This window comes from Trematomus bernacchii, unplaced genomic scaffold, assembly GCF_902827165.1.
Source record: "Trematomus bernacchii unplaced genomic scaffold, fTreBer1.1, whole genome shotgun sequence".
Classification (NCBI taxonomy): Eukaryota; Metazoa; Chordata; class Actinopteri; order Perciformes; family Nototheniidae; genus Trematomus; species Trematomus bernacchii.
The window spans coordinates 180001-202482 of record NW_022987589.1 but is presented as its reverse complement, the minus strand read 5'-3'; the positions used below and the strand labels follow the sequence as shown (position 1 = coordinate 202482).

At 41.0% G+C, this 22482-nt stretch overlaps 1 protein-coding gene across 2 annotated transcripts in view; it reads right to left on the bottom strand.

The window, feature by feature from the left end:
* Positions 1–988: 988 nt before the first annotated feature.
* mipol1 (mirror-image polydactyly 1) overlaps positions 989–22482 on the bottom strand; it is a 48819-nt gene continuing 27325 nt past the window's right edge. For both annotated transcript variants that reach the window (XM_034128998.1, XM_034128997.1), the window contains 3 exons: positions 20443–20528; positions 3818–4000; positions 989–1358 (listed from right to left, as the gene is read on the bottom strand). In XM_034128998.1, the coding sequence (XP_033984889.1) occupies positions 1292–1358; positions 3818–4000; positions 20443–20528 (336 nt within the window). In that variant the 3' untranslated portion in view covers positions 989–1291. The remainder of the gene's footprint in view (positions 1359–3817; positions 4001–20442; positions 20529–22482) is intronic.

Below are 22482 nucleotides of genomic sequence, written 5' to 3'. Positions count from 1 at the left end.
AGAGACACACACACACAGAAGTTGGAGCTCCAACAAACTGAGTCTTTCTTCGGCGCAGATTAACGGCCGCAGGATTAAAACCGGACACCCAAGAAGAGGGGTCCCCGTTACCATGGAAACCAGCTGGGGGGTTCACACACACACATATATATATACATACACACGCATATACACAGGACCTCGGTGTGTCAGGTGTAATATAAACATGAATCAATCATTAAAATAATAAATTCTGTCCAAGAACATTTTTATATATAAATATAACATTTAATAAAAACTTTTCAAACAGTGAATTTGAATTTTAAAGAATAAAAAGACAATATTTTAAAAGTTTTATTTCCTGGTTTCCTGTGTGTGTGTGTGTGTGTGTGTGTGTGTGTGTGTGTGTGTGTTGCTGCAGAGGACGACCAATCAGAGATCTCCTGGTGTTTGAACAGAGTAATGCAGAGCAGACCGTGTGTGTCAGTGTGTGTAAATTAATCAATATTTAAACCGTCGTTTTCTGTTTACATGTTAACAGTTTGTTGACTCTTCTTCTGTGGTGTTCTGAGGTCCCAGCCAGGCAGGGCCGTCCCTCCCCACAGGAAGATCACGCAGACCCCCCCCCCGTCACCCCGTCACCCCGTCGACGCTCGCGTGGGGCCTCAAGTTGGCCAGGGACGGCCCTGCAGCCAGGGGAACTCTGGGTAACGTAGTCCTGATGCCAACCTGTAGCTGTAGTTTATCTGAAGGACAAACATCTAATTGTTTACGGAGAAAATCAAACAACTTAAAGCAGTGAACCTGACCTGTAGGTTTCAGAGTTTTATATATATAGTTTTATATTTCCTGCAGAGTTTGAGTTTTTTGTTGAAAGTTGTCAAAGTTTAATTTGAATTTGAAGTTTTTTGGGAACACGGCTTCCTCTCTTTTGTCAGAGCGATCTGCACAAATTAATTTCTGTTTAAAACTAAAGAGAGGAACCTTAAACACACACGGAGACAAAGAGCCGACTTTATTCACCTTTATTCAGATCAGCGCTCGTTACAGGAAGCGGCGCTGCACAATCCAACAGGAAATAAAAAAGGTCTGTTCTAAACAACATAATTATAAAGACTTTATTTCATAACAACGACAAATCAAGATTTAATCACAAACATTAAAAACGCAGGTTGTTTTCACTTTAATTTTAAAATCAGATCACATGATTACAGAAACACAAAGAGTCACCTTTAAGACGTTTCAAATAAACTGAAATAATAACCAGTGACAACAAAAGGAAAGAGAGATAAAGCACTTCCTGGTTCGGAGGTCACATCACGGCTCGGACACTTCCTGTCCCGACCTTCTTCCTCAAAACCTCCACCAGACGCTCCAACCTGCAGGCGGAAACACTGTGATGTCACCATGAACCTGAACGCATCACACACCTTTAGTAACAACTTCCTGTATGTACCTGTAGCTTCCTGTATGTACCTGTAGCTTCCTGTATGTACCTGTAGCTTCCTGTAGCTTCTTCCTGTTTGTTTAGACTTCAGAGTGTACTTCCTGTTTGTTTAGACTTCAGAGTGTACTTCCTGTTTGTTTAGACTTCAGAGTGTACTTCCTGTTGCTGTGAGAGTTTATGAACTTCCTGAGGAAATGAGGAGGAAGTGACCCTGACGACTTTCCCTCCAAACCAAATTAAAGTGTCAGTAATGAGAGCAGATTTCTCTCAGAGCAAATATTCTCCTCAGGCCCTTCAGAGCCGCCCCCCCGCCGGCAGCAGAATTAAAGCGCGGGTTTGAGTCCGGAGACGCAGACGGACGTTAATCTGTTTCCTGATGAGCTCATCCTCACTGAGAGCAGAGAAGAAGAAGAGAACAAGAAGAAGAGCCGCCGTCATCCCGGGATTAATATCACCGTGCACTCCGAATATCAATCAGGAGCTCCAAAGCTCTTTAGTCCCACACGCTTAACCAGTCTTTGAACACATCTCTGCTGACGGCTGCTTTACATACAGACGTGCTCTGAAACAGGAAGTGCCCCCCTCTGAGGCCAGCAAACAGGAAGTGCCCCCCTCTGAGGCCAGCAAACAGGAAGTGCCCCCCTCTGAGGCCAGCAAACAGGAAGCACCATATACGGGCAGCGCAGAAGTTATCATGTGATTAGCATGTTGAAAATCAGATGCTAGTTAATAAATAAATAAGTTATTGCTGTGTGTAGTCTGTCTGTTACAGGTGTATGTGTTACAGGTGTTTACAGGTGTGTGTTACAGGTGTGTGTGTGTGTGTGTGTGTTACAGGTGTGTCTGTTACAGGTGTGTGTATTACAGGTGTGTGTATGTGCGTGTGTGTTACAGGTGTGTCTGTTACAGGTGTGTGTATTACAGGTGTGTGTATTACAGTTGTGTATTACAGGTGTGTCTGTTACAGGTGTGTGTAGTGCATGGGTCGACAATAGGCGGCCCGCGGGCCATTGGTGGCCCGCCAGCAATAATATTTGGCCCGGAAAATTATTTTGAGAATAAAATTAAAGATATAATATATATATATATTTTAATTTGTTTACAATATCGGACCGACAGTCGCACATAAAGGCTATAATATCCGAAGAGAGAATCTACCTACACCTGAAGAATGCTTATTGTACTTTTATCCATGTTGAGAGTGAATGACACACAGCACAGGCACAATCTGGCAGCGGGGTGCACTGGCGCTGATAGTGGATCAATAAGTAGGTGGACAGCGCGTGGTGCTGAAATAGCCAACATGCGGTTTTATATGTGAACAGTAACAAAGTTCAGTCAAAACATTGACAACAAAATCAGAGAAGCCGCTTGATCATGGAGGGCGAGGGGTGGTGGTGCATAGGCTGCCACCACAGCTGGCAGCTTTGTTTTGAAAGAAAAGTTTTGGCTCATCGGACATTTATGAGAGAAAATCCCTAATGTCCGAGTGCAACTGAATGCAGCACAAGACGCAAGCCTTGTAACCCCCCCCTGGCGCGAGCTTGGAAATGTGATGTCATTTGAACGGGACGGCGCAAAACGAGAAGCATTCGGTCTACAATGACAGAAAAGAGACTGTTTGGCTGTACTCAGCATTGATTCAAAACGCACTAAAGCTTTGGATCTTAATAAGCTTGTGAGCAGTGGCGGACTGGCCATCTGGAGAATCTGGAGAATCACAGAACGGCACCGCAGCGGCACCGCAGCGAGGCTCCCCCCCGTTGACAGTTCACTAGCACCCCCCCCACCCCCCAAGCATTCGAACGTGTCACATGTTTTAAGAATCAATTACTTAAATACGCCTTTGATTATGTTCCGGCCCGCCATCTCGTGGATCAGAAAAATATTGGCCCAAGGCCAAACTTACTTGCCGACCCCTGGTGTAGTGTGTTACAGGTGTGTGTATTAGGTGTGTGTATGTTACAGGTGTGTCTGTTACAGGTGTGTCTGTTACAGGTGTGTGTATTACATTACATTATATGTATTTTTTAGACGCTTTTATCCAAAGCGACTTACATACTCAATACGGTGGCCAATCCCCACAGGAGCAATTTGAGGTGAAGTGTCTCAGGGACACAACGACATGCTGATTGCAGTGGGGTTTGAACCTGTGACCACCTGATCCGAAAACCAACACACAACCCACTGCGCCACACGCCTATTACAGGTGTGTGTATTACAGGTGTGTATTACAGGTGTGTCTGTTAAAGGTGTGTATTACAGATGTGTATTACAGGTGTGTGTATTACAGGTGTGTATTACAGGTGTGTGTATTACAGGTGTGTATTCCAGGTGTGTGTATTACAGGTGTGTGTATTACAGGTGTGTGTGTTACACGTGTGTTGTTACCTGTGCACTCTCTCTTTAGCCTCTCTCTCTCCCTCCTGACAGCGCTGAAGCTCCGCCTCCACGCTCCGCTTCTCCTCTGAAGGAGCCTGCTGCACCTGAAGGGGCGGGGCCTGCTGCACCTGGAGGGGCGGGGCTGAAGAGACGGTGTCTCCGGGCTGCGAGGCAGTGAGGGGGTCTTGAGGGCTGAGAGGAATATAGATTACTTGTTATTTGTAATTTGTTGTATTTGTTGTTGTTCTGTCTTTCTGTGTGTTTACTTCTAGAACACAGTGACATAACTATGTACACATTGCACATAATAGGCTCAGGGGCGGGACATCTATAAGCGGTTGACCAATCACAAAAGAGCCAGGCAGCTAACCAATCAAACAGACTGGGCTCTGGTTTCAGACAGAGGACTCTTTAAAGTAGAGAAACTACATACTGATATACACCTGAACATCAGCAGGAGAGGACTCTTTAAAGTAGAGACACTACATACTGATATACACCTGAACACCAGCAGGAGAGGACTCTTTAAAGTAGAGGCACTACATACTGATATACACCTGAACATCAGCAGGAGAGGACTCTTTAAAGTAGAGACACTACATACTGATATACACCTGAACATCAGCATGAGAGGACTCTTTAAAGTAGAGACACGACATACTGATATACACCTGAACATCAGTAGGAGAGGACTCTTTAAAGTAGAGACACGACATACTGATATACACCTGAACATCAGCAGGAGAGGACTCTTTAAAGTAGAGACACTACATACTGATATACACCTGAACATCAGCAGGAGAGGACTCTTTAAAGTAGAGACACTACATACTGATATACACCTGAACATCAGCATGAGAGGACTCTTTAAAGTAGAGACACGACATACTGATATACACCTGAACATCAGCAGGAGAGGACTCTTTAAAGTAGAGACACTACATACTGATATACACCTGAACCTCAGCAGGAGAAGACTCTTTAAAGTAGAGACACTACATACTGATATACACCTGAACATCAGCAGGAGAGGACTCTTTAAAGTAAAGACACTACATACTGATATACACCTGAACATCAGCAGGAGAGGACTCTTTAAAGTAGAGACACTACATACTGATATACACCTGAACATCAGCAGGAGAGGACTCTTTAAAGTAGAGACACTACATACTGATATACACCTGAACATCAGCAGGAGAGGACTCTTTAAAGTAGAGACACTACATACTGATATACACCTGAACATCAGCAGGAGAGGACTCTTTAAAGTAGAGACACTACATACTGATATACACCTGAACATCAGCAGGAGAGGACTCTTTAAAGTAGAGACACTACATACTGATATACACCTGAACATCAGCAGGAGAGGACTCTTTAAAGTAGAGACACTACATACTGATATACACCTGAACATCAGCAGGAGAGGACTCTTTAAAGTAGAGACACGACATACTGATATACACCTGAACATCAGCAGGAGAGGACTCTTTAAAGTAGAGACACGACATACTGATATACACCTGAACATCAGCAGGAGAGGACTCTTTAAAGTAGAGACACTACATACTGATATACACCTGAACATCAGCAAGAGAGGACTCTTTAAAGTAGAGACACGACATACTGATATACACCTGAACATCAGCAGGAGAGGACTCTTTAAAGTAGAGACAGCAGAGTAGGACCAGTTTCATACATTCTTTGATGCAGACATATTATCATAGCTGTGAGTTGTGCTGTCTGACATGCACAGATAGTTCTATGAAGTGAAAGATAAAAATCGTTTCTGATCTGAGTTTAGATTTCCTCCAGAAAGCACCCCCCCCCTGCAGGATCATCCTGCTGATGGATGGAGGATCACACTCTGCACAGCGTCGCATTCAGACCAACATCTGCAGCGCTGCATCAGAGAGCTCACAGGATCTACATCTGAAGATAGAAAGTATAAAGTGTGTGCCTCAACGTTTGCACCAGATATTTTTAAGATACGCACTAATGAAAATATAGTTATTTTATATTCTGATCCCAAACACACACACACTGAAGTCACTCTCAGTGATATGCTGAGTGTTTAAAGAGTATTGAAACTACTGACACTCTCCTTGCTCTTTATTTGGTGTTGTTTTGGTTTTCTGGGAGATGATAATGATTTTAAATGATGAAATGTACGCATCGATGAAGGGAAGTTCCTCTGAGTCGTTTAGACGTTTGTCATCCTCGCAGCAGAAGAAGAGTCTTTCTGTCCCACAGATGCAGGAAGGAGAAGTCTGCAGACTCATAGAGCTTTTATTATTTATGTCCTCTGGGTACATTAACACAATAATAATAAGTTAGTCTATCAGAGAGACGTTATAAGGATCCACTGATCCAAAGTCAAACACAGTAAGGGATTAGTCTTTCTGTTCGACCACGAGTTATCCACAGAAATCTCATTTAAAACACGTATTCTTTAAAACGGTTTACATGACTCGTCTCCTCAAAACTAGTTATTGGGAATTAGAGCGGTTGGTTAAAGAGTTTGAAATGATTTGATACCGACTTCCATACTGCAGAGTTTCGGAACTGCTGTGCAGGATGTGAAGAAACTGAATGAAGTGACACACCTAAACTCATTTTATCGTTGAGACGTTGAATTTGACCAAATATGGAGATGTTTCTCAGTCAGGCTTTATACGATACGATACGATATTACTTTATTTGTAAGATCAAGTCTGAAATTTGACTTGCGTCACAGCAGCTCCATGTCCAACATCAACAGACAGATATCCAGACACAAATACATGAAACACAAACAACAAACATTTAACATAACAGCACGATCAGTGAGAGAAAAGCTGCTCAAAGAGCCTTCAGCGTGCATCTGATCTGGGATCAGCTCTGTATTTACTGAGAGGATTGACTGGAGCACAAAGGAGTGCTCCAGTCTGACCTTATTGAATCGTGGGACCCTGTATCTCCGATTAGATGGTAGCAGTTCATATTCACTGTTCAGAACATGCTTTGGGTCAGAGGTGATGTTGTTGGACAGCCTCACTAGGTTGTTATGATGGGCTGAGTCATAGAGTCTCTAACAGGGTTGACCAACAATCTTTGAACAGATTTTTAACAGGTGGAGCAGTTTTGATTTTAAAGCTGCTGACTAACATTTGTACCAAGTAGTATTGCAGTACTGTAGAATGGACAAGATCACAGATGTAAAGAACAACAGAAGAATTTCTCTGCTCGCCCCAAAAGACCTAAGACGGCGGAGAAAATACATTATTTGTTTTGTCCATTTGCAAAGATATTCAATGTGCTCTTTCCATGACAGCAGGTGGTCAATCATTACATGATAACTTCTTCCCCATTTAAAAGATGCCCCCCACACATCCTGTCTATAAAAGAGTACAGAGACAGCGACGACCTGACTCCGACCCAGACGTCGGGTTAACTATAGTCTACAGGATTAAACACGAGAGATGATTGACTGCGGTTTTTATCTTCTTGGGTTTTCTCTGTTGCAGTTTGCATAGATCAACAGACTACTGGAAACAAAGGTGAAAAACTTTTGACTTAATACAGAATTATCCGTCAGCTTTCTGTTACGGATAGATTGATAGGCGAACAAAAGGGATACAAAACTGCGTCCAGCGGTGGCGGACAAACTAATGACCTGTTAAAACCTTCAAACCTGTAGTTTACCAACTACAGTTGAACATCTGTCTTAAGTTATCATTGACATATCATTACAAGAGTCTTTAAGAGTTCCGTTTTTTCTCTGCTCTCTGTTTCTGTAGTTATTGTTTTCTCCTCTCAGTGTTTCTGTAGTTAGTGTTTCTGTAGTCAGTGTTTCTGTAGTCAGTGTTTCTGTAGTCAGTGTTACTGTAGTCAGTGTTTCTGTAGTCAGTGTTTCTGTAGTTAGTGTTTCTGTAGTCATTGTTTCTGTAGTCAGTGTTTCTGTAGTTAGTGTTTCTGTAGTCAGTGTTTCTGTAGTTAGTGTTTCTGTAGTCAGTGTTACTGTAGTTAGTGTTTCTGTAGTCAGTGTTTCTGTAGTTAGTGTTTCTGTAGTCAGTGTTTCTGTAGTCAGTGTTTCTGTAGTTAGTGTTTCTGTAGTCAGTGTTTCTGTAGTTAGTGTTTCTGTAGTCATTGTTTCTGTAGTCAGTGTTTCTGTAGTTAGTGTTTCTGTAGTCAGTGTTTCTGTAGTCATTGTTTCTGTAGTCATTGTTTCTGTAGTCAGTGTTTCTGTAGTTAGTGTTTCTGTAGTCAGTGTTTCTGTAGTCAGTGTTTCTGTAGTTAGTGTTTCTGTAGTTAGTGTTTCTGTAGTCAGTGTTTCTGTAGTTAGTGTTTCTGTAGTCAGTGTTTCTGTAGTCAGTGTTTCTGTAGTTAGTGTTTCTGTAGTCAGTGTTTCTGTAGTTAGTGTTTCTGTAGTCATTGTTTCTGTAGTCAGTGTTTCTGTAGTTAGTGTTTTCTGTAGTCAGTGTTTCTGTAGTCATTGTTTCTGTAGTCATTGTTTCTGTAGTCAGTGTTTCTGTAGTTAGTGTTTCTGTAGTCAGTGTTTCTGTAGTCAGTGTTTCTGTAGTCAGTGTTACTGTAGTCAGTGTTTCTGTAGTTAGTGTTTCTGTAGTCAGTGTTTCTGTAGTCAGTGTTTCTGTAGTTAGTGTTTCTGTAGTCAGTGTTTCTGTAGTTAGTGTTTCTGTAGTCAGTGTTTCTGTAGTCAGTGTTTCTGTAGTTAGTGTTTCTGTAGTCAGTGTTACTGTAGTTAGTGTTACTGTAGTTAGTGTTTCTGTAGTCAGTGTTTCTGTAGTTAGTGTTTCTGTAGTCAGTGTTTCTGTAGTCAGTGTTTCTGTAGTCAGTGTTTCTGTAGTCATCTGTAGTCAGTGTTTCTGTAGTCAGTGTTTCTGTAGTCATCTGTAGTCAGTGTTTCTGTAGTCAGTGTTTCTGTAGTTAGTGTTTCTGTAGTCAGTGTTTCTGTAGTCATCTGTAGTCAGTGTTTCTGTAGTCAGTGTTTCTGTAGTTAGTGTTTCTGTAGTCAGTGTTTCTGTAGTTAGTGTTTCTGTAGTCAGTGTTTCTGTAGTCAGTTTCTGTAGTCATCTGTAGTCAGTGTTTCTGTAGTCAGTGTTTCTGTAGTTAGTGTTTCTGTAGTCAGTGTTTCTGTAGTCAGTGTTTCTGTAGTTAGTGTTTCTGTAGTCAGTCAGTGTTTCTGTAGTCAGTGTTTCTGTAGTTAGTGTTTCTGTAGTCAGTCTGTGTTTCTGTAGTCAGTCAGTGTTTCTGTAGTTAGTGTTTTCTCCTCTCAGTGTTTCTGTAGTCAGTGTTTCTGTAGTCAGTGTTTCTGTAGTCAGTGTTTCTGTAGTTAGTGTTTCTGTAGTTAGTGTTTCTGTAGTCAGTGTTTCTGTAGTCAGTGTTTATGTAGTCAGTGTTTATGTAGTCAGTGTTTCTGTAGTCAGTGTTTCTGTAGTCAGTGTTTCTGTAGTTAGTGTTTCTGTAGTCAGTGTTTCTGTAGTTAGTGTTTCTGTAGTCATTGTTTCTGTAGTCAGTGTTTATGTAGTCAGTGTTTCTGTAGTCAGTGTTTCTGTAGTCAGTGTTTATGTAGTCAGTGTTTCTGTAGTTAGTGTTTCTGTAGTCAGTGTTTCTGTAGTTAGTGTTTCTGTAGTCATTGTTTCTGTAGTCAGTGTTTCTGTAGTCAGTGTTTCTGTAGTCAGTGTTACTGTAGTCAGTGTTTCTGTAGTTAGTGTTTCTGTAGTTAGTGTTTCTGTAGTCAGTGTTACTGTAGTCAGTGTTTCTGTAGTCAGTGTTTATGTAGTCAGTGTTTCTGTAGTCGGTGTTTCTGTAGTCGGCGTTTCTGTAGTCAGCGTTTCTGTAGTCGGCGTTTCTGTAGTCGGCGTTTCTGTAGTCGGTGTTTCTGTAGTCGGTGTTTCTGTAGTCAGTGTTTCTGTAGTCATTGTTTATGTAGTCATTGTTTCTGTAGTCATTGTTTCTGTAGTTAGTGTTTCTGTAGTCAGTGTTTCTGTAGTTAGTGTTTCTGTAGTCAGTGTTTCTGTAGTCAGTGTTTCTGTAGTCAGTGTTACTGTAGTCATTGTTTCTGTAGTCGGTGTTTCTGTAGTCGGTGTTTCTGTAGTCGGTGTTTCTGTAGTCGGTGTTTCTGTAGTCAGTGTTTCTGTAGTCAGTGTTTCTGTAGTCAGTGTTTCTGTAGTCAGTGTTTCTGTAGTTAGTGTTTCTGTAGTCAGTGTTTCTGTAGTTAGTGTTTCTGTAGTCATTGTTTCTGTAGTCAGTGTTTCTGTAGTTAGTGTTTCTGTAGTCAGTGTTACTGTAGTCAGTGTTTCTGTAGTTAGTGTTTCTGTAGTTAGTGTTTCTGTAGTCAGTGTTACTGTAGTTAGTGTTACTGTAGTTAGTGTTTCTGTAGTCAGTGTTTCTGTAGTCAGTGTTTCTGTAGTCAGTGTTTCTGTAGTTAGTGTTTCTGTAGTCAGTGTTACTGTAGTTAGTGTTACTGTAGTTAGTGTTTCTGTAGTCAGTGTTTCTGTAGTTAGTGTTTCTGTAGTCAGTGTTTCTGTAGTCAGTGTTTCTGTAGTCATCTGTAGTCAGTGTTTCTGTAGTCAGTGTTTCTGTAGTCATCTGTAGTCAGTGTTTCTGTAGTCAGTGTTTCTGTAGTTAGTGTTTCTGTAGTCAGTGTTTCTGTAGTCATCTGTAGTCAGTGTTTCTGTAGTCAGTGTTTCTGTAGTTAGTGTTTCTGTAGTCAGTGTTTCTGTAGTCAGTGTTTCTGTAGTCATCTGTAGTCAGTGTTTCTGTAGTCAGTGTTTCTGTAGTTAGTGTTTCTGTAGTCAGTCAGTGTTTCTGTAGTCAGTGTTTCTGTAGTCAGTCAGTGTTTCTGTAGTTAGTGTTTTCTCCTCTCAGTGTTTCTGTAGTCAGTGTTTCTGTAGTCGGTGTTTCTGTAGTCGGTGTTTCTGTAGTCGGTGTTTATGTAGTCGGTGTTTATGTAGTCGGCGTTTCTGTAGTCGGCGTTTCTGTAGTCGGCGTTTCTGTAGTCGGTGTTTCTGTAGTCAGTGTTTATGTAGTCAGCGTTTCTGTAGTCATTGTTTCTGTAGTCATTGTTTCTGTAGTCATTGTTTCTGTAGTCATTGTTTCTGTAGTCAGTGTTTCTGTAGTCAGTGTTTATGTAGTCAGTGTTTCTGTAGTCATTGTTTATGTAGTCGGCGTTTCTGTAGTCGGTGTTTCTGTAGTCAGTGTTTCTGTAGTCAGTGTTTCTGTAGTCAGTGTTTCTGTAGTCAGTGTTTCTGTAGTCATTGTTTCTGTAGTCAGTGTTTCTGTAGTCAGTGTTTCTGTAGTCAGTGTTTATGTAGTCAGTGTTTCTGTAGTCAGTGTTTATGTAGTCAGTGTTTCTGTAGTCAGTGTTTCTGTAGTCATCTGTAGTCAGTGTTTCTGTAGTTAGTGTTTCTGTAGTCAGTGTTTCTGTAGTCAGTGTTTATGTAGTCAGTGTTTCTGTAGTCAGTGTTTATGTAGTCAGTGTTTCTGTAGTCATTGTTTATGTAGTCGGCGTTTCTGTAGTCGGTGTTTCTGTAGTCAGTGTTTCTGTAGTCAGTGTTTCTGTAGTCAGTGTTTCTGTAGTCAGTGTTTCTGTAGTCATTGTTTATGTAGTCAGCGTTTCTGTAGTCATTGTTTCTGTAGTCATTGTTTCTGTAGTCAGTGTTTCTGTAGTTAGTGTTTCTGTAGTCAGTGTTTCTGTAGTCAGTGTTTCTGTAGTCATTGTTTCTGTAGTCAGTGTTTCTGTAGTCAGTGTTTCTGTAGTCAGTGTTTATGTAGTCAGTGTTTCTGTAGTCAGTGTTTCTGTAGTCAGTGTTTCTGTAGTCAGTGTTTCTGTAGTCATCTGTAGTCAGTGTTTCTGTAGTCAGTGTTTCTGTAGTCAGTGTTTCTGTAGTCAGTGTTTATGTAGTCAGTGTTTCTGTAGTCAGTGTTTCTGTAGTCATCTGTAGTCAGTGTTTCTGTAGTTAGTGTTTCTGTAGTCAGTGTTTCTGTAGTCAGTGTTTCTGTAGTCAGTGTTTATGTAGTCAGTGTTTCTGTAGTCAGTGTTTATGTAGTCAGTGTTTCTGTAGTCATTGTTTATGTAGTCGGCGTTTCTGTAGTCGGCGTTTCTGTAGTCGGCGTTTCTGTAGTCATTGTTTATGTAGTCAGCGTTTCTGTAGTCATTGTTTCTGTAGTCATTGTTTCTGTAGTCAGTGTTTCTGTAGTCAGTGTTTCTGTAGTCAGTGTTTATGTAGTCATTGTTTCTGTAGTCATTGTTTCTGTAGTCAGTGTTTCTGTAGTCAGTGTTTCTGTAGTCAGTGTTTCTGTAGTCATTGTTTCTGTAGTCAGTGTTTCTGTAGTCAGTGTTTCTGTAGTCAGTGTTTATGTAGTCATTGTTTCTGTAGTCATTGTTTCTGTAGTCAGTGTTTCTGTAGTCAGTGTTTCTGTAGTCATTGTTTCTGTAGTCAGTGTTTCTGTAGTCAGTGTTTCTGTAGTCAGTGTTTCTGTAGTCAGTGTTTATGTAGTCAGTGTTTCTGTAGTCATTGTTTATGTAGTCAGTGTTTCTGTAGTCAGTGTTTCTGTAGTCAGTGTTTATGTAGTCAGTGTTTCTGTAGTCATTGTTTCTGTAGTCATTGTTTCTGTAGTCAGTGTTTCTGTAGTCAGTGTTTCTGTAGTCAGTGTTTATGTAGTCAGTGTTTCTGTAGTCAGTGTTTCTGTAGTCAGTGTTTATGTAGTCAGTGTTTCTGTAGTCATTGTTTATGTAGTCGGCGTTTCTGTAGTCAGTGTTTCTGTAGTCAGTGTTTCTGTAGTCAGTGTTTCTGTAGTCATCTGTAGTCAGTGTTTCTGTAGTCAGTGTTTATGTAGTCAGTGTTTCTGTAGTCATCTGTAGTCAGTGTTTCTGTAGTCAGTGTTTCTGTAGTCAGTGTTTCTGTAGTCATCTGTAGTCAGTGTTTCTGTAGTCAGTGTTTATGTAGTCAGTGTTTCTGTAGTCATCTGTAGTCAGTGTTTCTGTAGTCAGTGTTTCTGTAGTCAGTGTTACTGTAGTCAGTATTTCTGTAGTTGGTGTTTCTGTAGTCAGTGTTTCTGTAGTCAGTGTTTCTGTAGTCATCTGTAGTCAGTGTTTCTGTAGTCATTGTTTATGTAGTCAGCGTTTCTGTAGTTGGTGTTTCTGTAGTCAGTGTTTCTGTAGTCATTGTTTATGTAGTCAGTGTTTCTGTAGTCAGTGTTTCTGTAGTCAGTGTTTCTGTAGTCATCTGTAGTCGGTGTTTCTGTAGTCAGTGTTTCTGTAGTCATTGTTTATGTAGTCAGCGTTTCTGTAGTCGGTGTTTCTGTAGTCGGTGTTTCTGTAGTCGGTGTTTCTGTAGTCGGTGTTTCTGTAGTCGGTGTTTCTGTAGTCATTGTTTATGTAGTCGGCGTTTCTGTAGTCGGCGTTTCTGTAGTCGGCGTTTCTGTAGTCGGCGTTTCTGTAGTCGGCGTTTCTGTAGTCGGCGTTTCTGTAGTCGGTGTTTCTGTAGTCGGTGTTACTGTAGTCGGCGTTTCTGTAGTCGGCGTTTCTGTAGTCGGCGTTTCTGTAGTCGGCGTTTCTGTAGTCGGCGTTTCTGTAGTCGGCGTTTCTGTAGTCGGTGTTTCTGTAGTCGGTGTTTCTGTAGTCATTGTTTATGTAGTCAGCGTTTCTGTAGTCATTGTTTCTGTAGTCATTGTTTCTGTAGTCATTGTTTATGTAGTCAGTGTTTCTGTAGTCATTGTTTCTGTAGTCATTGTTTCTGTAGTCAGTGTTTCTGTAGTCAGTGTTTCTGTAGTCAGTGTTTCTGTAGTCAGTGTTTCTGTAGTCATTGTTTCTGTAGTCAGTGTTTCTGTAGTCAGTGTTTCTGTAGTCAGTGTTTATGTAGTCATTGTTTCTGTAGTCAGTGTTTCTGTAGTCAGTGTTTCTGTAGTCAGTGTTTATGTAGTCAGTGTTTCTGTAGTCATTGTTTATGTAGTCAGTGTTTCTGTAGTCAGTGTTTCTGTAGTCAGTGTTTATGTAGTCAGTGTTTCTGTAGTCATTGTTTCTGTAGTCATTGTTTCTGTAGTCAGTGTTTCTGTAGTCAGTGTTTCTGTAGTCAGTGTTTCTGTAGTCAGTGTTTCTGTAGTCAGTGTTTATGTAGTCAGTGTTTATGTAGTCGGCGTTTCTGTAGTCATTGTTTATGTAGTCGGCGTTTCTGTAGTCAGTGTTTCTGTAGTCAGTGTTTCTGTAGTCAGTGTTTCTGTAGTCATCTGTAGTCAGTGTTTCTGTAGTCAGTGTTTATGTAGTCAGTGTTTCTGTAGTCATCTGTAGTCAGTGTTTCTGTAGTCAGTGTTTCTGTAGTCATCTGTAGTCAGTGTTTCTGTAGTCAGTGTTTCATGTAGTCAGTGTTTCTGTAGTCATCTGTAGTCAGTGTTTCTGTAGTCAGTGTTTCTGTAGTCAGTGTTACTGTAGTCAGTATTTCTGTAGTTGGTGTTTCTGTAGTCAGTGTTTATGTAGTCAGTGTTTCTGTAGTCATCTGTAGTCAGTGTTTCTGTAGTCAGTGTTTCTGTAGTCAGTGTTACTGTAGTCAGTATTTCTGTAGTTGGTGTTTCTGTAGTCAGTGTTTCTGTAGTCAGTGTTTCTGTAGTCATCTGTAGTCAGTGTTTCTGTAGTCATTGTTTATGTAGTCGGCGTTTCTGTAGTTGGTGTTTCTGTAGTCAGTGTTTCTGTAGTCATTGTTTATGTAGTCAGTGTTTCTGTAGTCAGTGTTTCTGTAGTCAGTGTTTCTGTAGTCATCTGTAGTCGGTGTTTCTGTAGTCAGTGTTTCTGTAGTCATTGTTTATGTAGTCGGCGTTTCTGTAGTCGGTGTTTCTGTAGTCGGTGTTTCTGTAGTCGGTGTTTCTGTAGTCATTGTTTATGTAGTCAGCGTTTCTGTAGTCAGCGTTTCTGTAGTCAGCGTTTCTGTAGTCAGTGTTTCTGTAGTCATTGTTTCTGTAGTCGGTGTTTCTGTAGTCGGTGTTTCTGTAGTCGGTGTTTCTGTAGTCGGTGTTTCTGTAGTCGGTGTTACTGTAGTCGATGTTACTGTAGTCGGTGTTTCTGTAGTCGGCGTTTCTGTAGTCGGCGTTTCTGTAGTCGGCGTTTCTGTAGTCGGCGTTACTGTAGTCGGCGTTACTGTAGTCGGCGTTTCTGTAGTCGGCGTTTCTGTAGTCGGTGTTTCTGTAGTCATTGTTTATGTAGTCAGCGTTTCTGTAGTCATTGTTTCTGTAGTCATTGTTTCTGTAGTCATTGTTTATGTAGTCAGTGTTTCTGTAGTCATTGTTTCTGTAGTCATTGTTTCTGTAGTCAGTGTTTCTGTAGTCAGTGTTTCTGTAGTCAGTGTTTCTGTAGTCATTGTTTCTGTAGTCAGTGTTTCTGTAGTCAGTGTTTCTGTAGTCAGTGTTTCTGTAGTCAGTGTTATGTAGTCATTGTTTCTGTAGTCAGTGTTTCTGTAGTCAGTGTTTCTGTAGTCAGTGTTTATGTAGTCAGTGTTTCTGTAGTCATTGTTTATGTAGTCAGTGTTTCTGTAGTCAGTGTTTCTGTAGTCAGTGTTTATGTAGTCAGTGTTTCTGTAGTCAGTGTTTCTGTAGTCAGTGTTTATGTAGTCAGTGTTTCTGTAGTCATTGTTTATGTAGTCGGCGTTTCTGTAGTCAGTGTTTCTGTAGTCAGTGTTTCTGTAGTCAGTGTTTCTGTAGTCATCTGTAGTCAGTGTTTCTGTAGTCAGTGTTTATGTAGTCAGTGTTTCTGTAGTCATCTGTAGTCAGTGTTTCTGTAGTCAGTGTTTCTGTAGTCAGTGTTTCTGTAGTCATCTGTAGTCAGTGTTCTGTAGTCAGTGTTTATGTAGTCAGTGTTTCTGTAGTCATCTGTAGTCAGTGTTTCTGTAGTCAGTGTTTCTGTAGTCAGTGTTACTGTAGTCAGTATTTCTGTAGTTGGTGTTTCTGTAGTCAGTGTTTCTGTAGTCAGTGTTTCTGTAGTCATCTGTAGTCAGTGTTTCTGTAGTCATTGTTTATGTAGTCAGCGTTTCTGTAGTCGGTGTTTCTGTAGTCAGTGTTTCTGTAGTCATTGTTTATGTAGTCAGTGTTTCTGTAGTCAGTGTTTCTGTAGTCAGTGTTTCTGTAGTCAGTGTTTCTGTAGTCATCTGTAGTCGGTGTTTCTGTAGTCAGTGTTTCTGTAGTCATTGTTTATGTAGTCGGCGTTTCTGTAGTCGGTGTTTCTGTAGTCGGTGTTTCTGTAGTCATTGTTTATGTAGTCAGCGTTTCTGTAGTCAGCGTTTCTGTAGTCAGCGTTTCTGTAGTCAGCGTTTCTGTAGTCATTGTTTCTGTAGTCGGTGTTTCTGTAGTCGGTGTTTCTGTAGTCGGTGTTTCTGTAGTCGGTGTTACTGTAGTCGGTGTTACTGTAGTCGGTGTTTCTGTAGTCGGCGTTTCTGTAGTCGGCGTTTCTGTAGTCGGCGTTTCTGTAGTCGGCGTTACTGTAGTCGGCGTTACTGTAGTCGGCGTTTCTGTAGTCGGTGTTTCTGTAGTCGGTGTTTCTGTAGTCATTGTTTATGTAGTCAGCGTTTCTGTAGTCATTGTTTCTGTAGTCATTGTTTCTGTAGTCATTGTTTATGTAGTCAGTGTTTCTGTAGTCATTGTTTCTGTAGTCATTGTTTCTGTAGTCAGTGTTTCTGTAGTCAGTGTTTCTGTAGTCAGTGTTTCTGTAGTCAGTGTTTCTGTAGTCATTGTTTCTGTAGTCAGTGTTTCTGTAGTCAGTGTTTCTGTAGTCAGTGTTTATGTAGTCATTGTTTCTGTAGTCAGTGTTTCTGTAGTCAGTGTTTCTGTAGTCAGTGTTTATGTAGTCAGTGTTTCTGTAGTCATTGTTTATGTAGTCAGTGTTTCTGTAGTCAGTGTTTCTGTAGTCAGTGTTTATGTAGTCAGTGTTTCTGTAGTCATTGTTTCTGTAGTCATTGTTTCTGTAGTCAGTGTTTCTGTAGTCAGTGTTTCTGTAGTCAGTGTTTATGTAGTCAGTGTTTCTGTAGTCAGTGTTTATGTAGTCAGTGTTTCTGTAGTCATTGTTTATGTAGTCATTGTTTATGTAGTCGGCGTTTCTGTAGTCAGTGTTTCTGTAGTCAGTGTTTCTGTAGTCAGTGTTTCTGTAGTCATCTGTAGTCAGTGTTTCTGTAGTCAGTGTTTATGTAGTCAGTGTTTCTGTAGTCATCTGTAGTCAGTGTTTCTGTAGTCAGTGTTTCTGTAGTCATCTGTAGTCAGTGTTTCTGTAGTCAGTGTTTATGTAGTCAGTGTTTCTGTAGTCATCTGTAGTCAGTGTTTCTGTAGTCAGTGTTTCTGTAGTCAGTGTTACTGTAGTCAGTATTTCTGTAGTTGGTGTTTCTGTAGTCAGTGTTTCTGTAGTCAGTGTTTCTGTAGTCATCTGTAGTCAGTGTTTCTGTAGTCATTGTTTATGTAGTCGGCGTTTCTGTAGTTGGTGTTTCTGTAGTCAGTGTTTCTGTAGTCATTGTTTATGTAGTCAGTGTTTCTGTAGTCGGTGTTTCTGTAGTCAGTGTTTCTGTAGTCATCTGTAGTCGGTGTTTCTGTAGTCAGTGTTTCTGTAGTCATTGTTTATGTAGTCGGCGTTTCTGTAGTCGGCGTTTCTGTAGTCGGTGTTTCTGTAGTCGGTGTTTCTGTAGTCATTGTTTATGTAGTCAGCGTTTCTGTAGTCAGCGTTTCTGTAGTCAGTGTTTCTGTAGTCAGTGTTTCTGTAGTCATTGTTTCTGTAGTCGGTGTTTCTGTAGTCGGTGTTTCTGTAGTCGGTGTTTCTGTAGTCGGTGTTACTGTAGTCGGTGTTACTGTAGTCGGTGTTTCTGTAGTCGGCGTTTCTGTAGTCGGCGTTTCTGTAGTCGGCGTTACTGTAGTCGGCGTTACTGTAGTCGGCGTTTCTGTAGTCGGCGTTTCTGTAGTCGGTGTTTCTGTAGTCATTGTTTATGTAGTCAGCGTTTCTGTAGTCATTGTTTCTGTAGTCATTGTTTCTGTAGTCATTGTTTATGTAGTCAGTGTTTCTGTAGTCATTGTTTCTGTAGTCATTGTTTCTGTAGTCAGTGTTTCTGTAGTCAGTGTTTCTGTAGTCAGTGTTTCTGTAGTCATTGTTTCTGTAGTCAGTGTTTCTGTAGTCAGTGTTTCTGTAGTCAGTGTTTCTGTAGTCATTGTTTCTGTAGTCAGTGTTTCTGTAGTCAGTGTTTCTGTAGTCAGTGTTTATGTAGTCAGTGTTTCTGTAGTCATTGTTTATGTAGTCAGTGTTTCTGTAGTCAGTGTTTCTGTAGTCAGTGTTTATGTAGTCAGTGTTTCTGTAGTCATTGTTTCTGTAGTCATTGTTTCTGTAGTCAGTGTTTCTGTAGTCAGTGTTTCTGTAGTCAGTGTTTATGTAGTCAGTGTTTCTGTAGTCAGTGTTTCTGTAGTCAGTGTTTATGTAGTCAGTGTTTCTGTAGTCGGCGTTTATGTAGTCGGCGTTTCTGTAGTCAGTGTTTCTGTAGTCAGTGTTTCTGTAGTCAGTGTTTCTGTAGTCATCTGTAGTCAGTGTTTCTGTAGTCAGTGTTTATGTAGTCAGTGTTTCTGTAGTCATCTGTAGTCAGTGTTTCTGTAGTCAGTGTTTCTGTAGTCATCTGTAGTCAGTGTTTCTGTAGTCAGTGTTTATGTAGTCAGTGTTTCTGTAGTCATCTGTAGTCAGTGTTTCTGTAGTCAGTGTTTCTGTAGTCAGTGTTACTGTAGTCAGTATTTCTGTAGTTGGTGTTTCTGTAGTCAGTGTTTCTGTAGTCAGTGTTTCTGTAGTCATCTGTAGTCAGTGTTTCTGTAGTCATTGTTTATGTAGTCAGCGTTTCTGTAGTTGGTGTTTCTGTAGTCAGTGTTTCTGTAGTCATTGTTTATGTAGTCAGTGTTTCTGTAGTCAGTGTTTCTGTAGTCAGTGTTTCTGTAGTCATCTGTAGTCGGTGTTTCTGTAGTCAGTGTTTCTGTAGTCATTGTTTATGTAGTCGGCGTTTCTGTAGTCGGTGTTTCTGTAGTCGGTGTTTCTGTAGTCGGTGTTTCTGTAGTCATTGTTTATGTAGTCAGCGTTTCTGTAGTCAGCGTTTATGTAGTCAGCGTTTCTGTAGTCAGTGTTTCTGTAGTCATTGTTTCTGTAGTCAGTGTTTCTGTAGTCGGTGTTTCTGTAGTCGGTGTTTCTGTAGTCGGTGTTTCTGTAGTCGGTGTTACTGTAGTCGGTGTTACTGTAGTCGGTGTTTCTGTAGTCGGTGTTTCTGTAGTCGGCGTTTCTGTAGTCGGCGTTTCTGTAGTCGGCGTTTCTGTAGTCGGCGTTTCTGTAGTCGGTGTTACTGTAGTCGGTGTTACTGTAGTCGGTGTTTCTGTAGTCGGTGTTTCTGTAGTCGGTGTTTCTGTAGTCAGTGTTTATGTAGTCAGTGTTTCTGTAGTCATCTGTAGTCGGTGTTTCTGTAGTCGGTGTTACTGTAGTCGGTGTTACTGTAGTCGGTGTTTCTGTAGTCGGTGTTTCTGTAGTCGGTGTTTCTGTAGTCGGTGTTTCTGTAGTCAGTGTTTATGTAGTCAGTGTTTCTGTAGTCAGTGTTTCTGTAGTCATCTGTAGTCGGTGTTTCTGTAGTCAGTGTTTCTGTAGTCATCGTTTATGTAGTCGGCGTTTCTGTAGTCGGTGTTTCTGTAGTCAGTGTTTCTGTAGTCAGTGTTTCTGTAGTCAGTGTTTCTGTAGTCAGTGTTTCTGTAGTCAGTGTTACTGTAGTCAGTGTTTCTGTAGTCAGTGTTTCTGTAGTCAGTGTTTCTGTAGTCAGTGTTTCTGTAGTCAGTGTTACTGTAGTCAGTGTTTATGTAGTCAGTGTTTCTGTAGTCAGTGTTTCTGTAGTCATTGTTTCTGTAGTCAGTGTTACTGTAGTCAGTGTTTCTGTAGTCAGTGTTACTGTAGTCAGTGTTTCTGTAGTCAGTGTTTCTGTAGTCAGTGTTTCTGTAGTTAGTTTTTTCTCCTCTCAGTGTTTCTGTAGTCAGTGTTTCTGTAGTCAGTGTTTCTGTAGTCAGTGTTTCTGTAGTCATCTGTAGTCGGTGTTTCTGTAGTCGGTGTTACTGTAGTCGGTGTTACTGTAGTCGGTGTTTCTGTAGTCGGTGTTTCTGTAGTCGGTGTTTCTGTAGTCGGTGTTTCTGTAGTCAGTGTTTATGTAGTCAGTGTTTCTGTAGTCAGTGTTTCTGTAGTCATCTGTAGTCGGTGTTTCTGTAGTCAGTGTTTCTGTAGTCATCGTTTATGTAGTCGGCGTTTCTGTAGTCGGTGTTTCTGTAGTCAGTGTTTCTGTAGTCAGTGTTTCTGTAGTCAGTGTTTCTGTAGTTAGTGTTTCTGTAGTCAGTGTTACTGTAGTCAGTGTTTCTGTAGTCAGTGTTTCTGTAGTCAGTGTTTCTGTAGTCAGTGTTTCTGTAGTCAGTGTTACTGTAGTCAGTGTTTATGTAGTCAGTGTTTCTGTAGTCAGTGTTTCTGTAGTCATTGTTTCTGTAGTCAGTGTTACTGTAGTCAGTGTTTCTGTAGTCAGTGTTACTGTAGTCAGTGTTTCTGTAGTCAGTGTTTCTGTAGTCAGTGTTTCTGTAGTCAGTGTTTCTGTAGTGTTATGTGGCCTCATTGTGCTCACATGTGATTGGTTCGCAGCAGCTGTAGCTCCGCCTCCAGCCGACGTTTGTCGTCCAGTGCTCCGCCCCCTGCCCTCAGTCGCTCCGTCTGATTGGACAAAAAACAGAAACACATTTAACTTCACATGCACATATATGATGGTGATGATGATGATGATGATCTCAGTGTCAACACTTCATAACGAGCCTTTCAATTAACCAGATCACAGGCTCCAGGTGCATTGTGGGAGAGAGACACACAACTCAGTGGAGAAGAAGTCTACTCTTTGTAGTCATTGTGTGTCTCTTTGTAGTCTGGTGTGTCTCTTTGTAGTTTGGTGTGTCTCTTGGTAGTTTGGTGTGTCTCTTTGTTTGGTGTGTCTCTTTGTAGTTTGGTGTGTCTCTTGGTAGTTTGGTGTGTCTTTGGTGTGTCTCTTTGTAGTTTGGTGTGTCTTTGGTGTGTCTCTTTGTAGTTTGGTGTGTCTTTGGTGTGTCTCTTTGTAGTTTGGTGTGTCTTTGGGTGTGTCTCTTTGTAGTTTGGTGTGTCTTTGGTGTGTCTCTTTGTAGTTTGGTGTGTCTCTTGGTAGTTTGGTGTGTCTCTTTGTTTGGTGTGTCTCTTTGTAGTTTGGTGTGTCTCGTTGTAGTTTGGTGTGTCTCTTTGTAGTTTGGTGTGTCTCTTTGTAGTTTGGTGTGTCTCTTGTAGTTTGGTGTGTCTCGTTGTAGTTTGGTGTGTCTCTTTGTAGTTTGGTGTGTCTCTTTGTAGTTTGGTGTGTCTCTTGCTAGTTTGGTGTGTCTTTGGTGTGTTTCTTTGCTAGTTTGGTGTGTCTTTGGTGTGTTTCTTTGTAGTTTGGTGTGTCTCTTTGTAGTTTGGTGTGTCTTTGGTGTGTTTCTTTGTAGTTTGGTGTGTCTCTTTGTAGTTTGGTGTGTCTTTGGTTGTGTTTCTTTGTAGTTTGGTGTGGTCTCTTTGTAGTTTGGTGTGTCTCTTTGTAGTTTGGTGTGTCTCTTGCTAGTTTGGTGTGTCTTTGGTGTGTTTCTTTGTAGTTTGGTGTGTCTTTGGTGTGTCTTTGGTGTGTTCTTTGTAGTTTGGTGTGTCTTTGGTGTGTTTCTTTGTAGTTTGGTGTGTCTTTGGTGTGTTTCTTTGTAGTTTGGTGTGTCTCTTTGTAGTTTGGTGTGTCTTTGGTGTGTTTCTTTGTAGTTTGGTGTGTCTTTGGTGTGTCTCTTTGTAGTTTGGTGTGTCTCTTTGTAGTTTGGTGTGTCTCTTGCTAGTTTGGTGTGTCTTTGGTGTGTTTCTTTGTAGTTTGGTGTGTCTCTTGTAGTTTGGTGTGTCTTTGGTGTGTTTCTTTGTAGTTTGGTGTGTCTTTGGTGTGTTTCTTTGTAGTTTGGTGTGTCTTTGGTGTGTCTCTTTGTAGTTTGGTGTGTCTTTGGTGTGTCTCTTTGTAGTTTGGTGGGTCTCTTTGTAGTTTGGTGTGTCTTTGGTGTGTTTCTTTGTAGTTTGGGGTCTTTGGTGTGTTTCTTTGTAGTTTGGTGTGTCTCTTTGTAGTTTGGTGTGTCTCTTTGTAGTTTGGTGTGTCTCTTTGTAGTTTGGTGTGTCTCTTGTAGTTTGGTGTGTCTTTGGTGTGTCTCTTGTAGTTTGGTGGGTCTTTGGTGTGTCTTTTGTAGTTTGGGGTGTCTATTTGTAGTTTGGTGTGTCTTTGTGTGTTCTTTGTAGTTTGGTGTGTCTTTGTAGTTTGGTGTGTCTTTTGGTGTGTCTCTTTGTAGTTTGGTGTGTCTCTTGTAGTTTGGTGTGCTTTGGTGTGTCTCTTTGTAGTTTGGTGGGTCTTTGGTGTGTCTCTTTGTAGTTTGGTGTGTCTTTGGTGTGTTTCTTTGTAGTTTGGTGTGTCTCTTTGTAGTTTGGTGTGTCTTTGGTGTGTTTCTTTGTAGTTTGGTGTTCTTGGTGTCTTTGTCTCTGTAGTTTGGTGTGTCTCTTGTAGTTTGGTGTGTCTCTTGCTAGTTTGGTGTGTCTTTGGTGTGTTTCTTTGTAGTTTGGTGTGTCTCTTTGTAGTTTGGTGTGTCTTTGGTGTGCT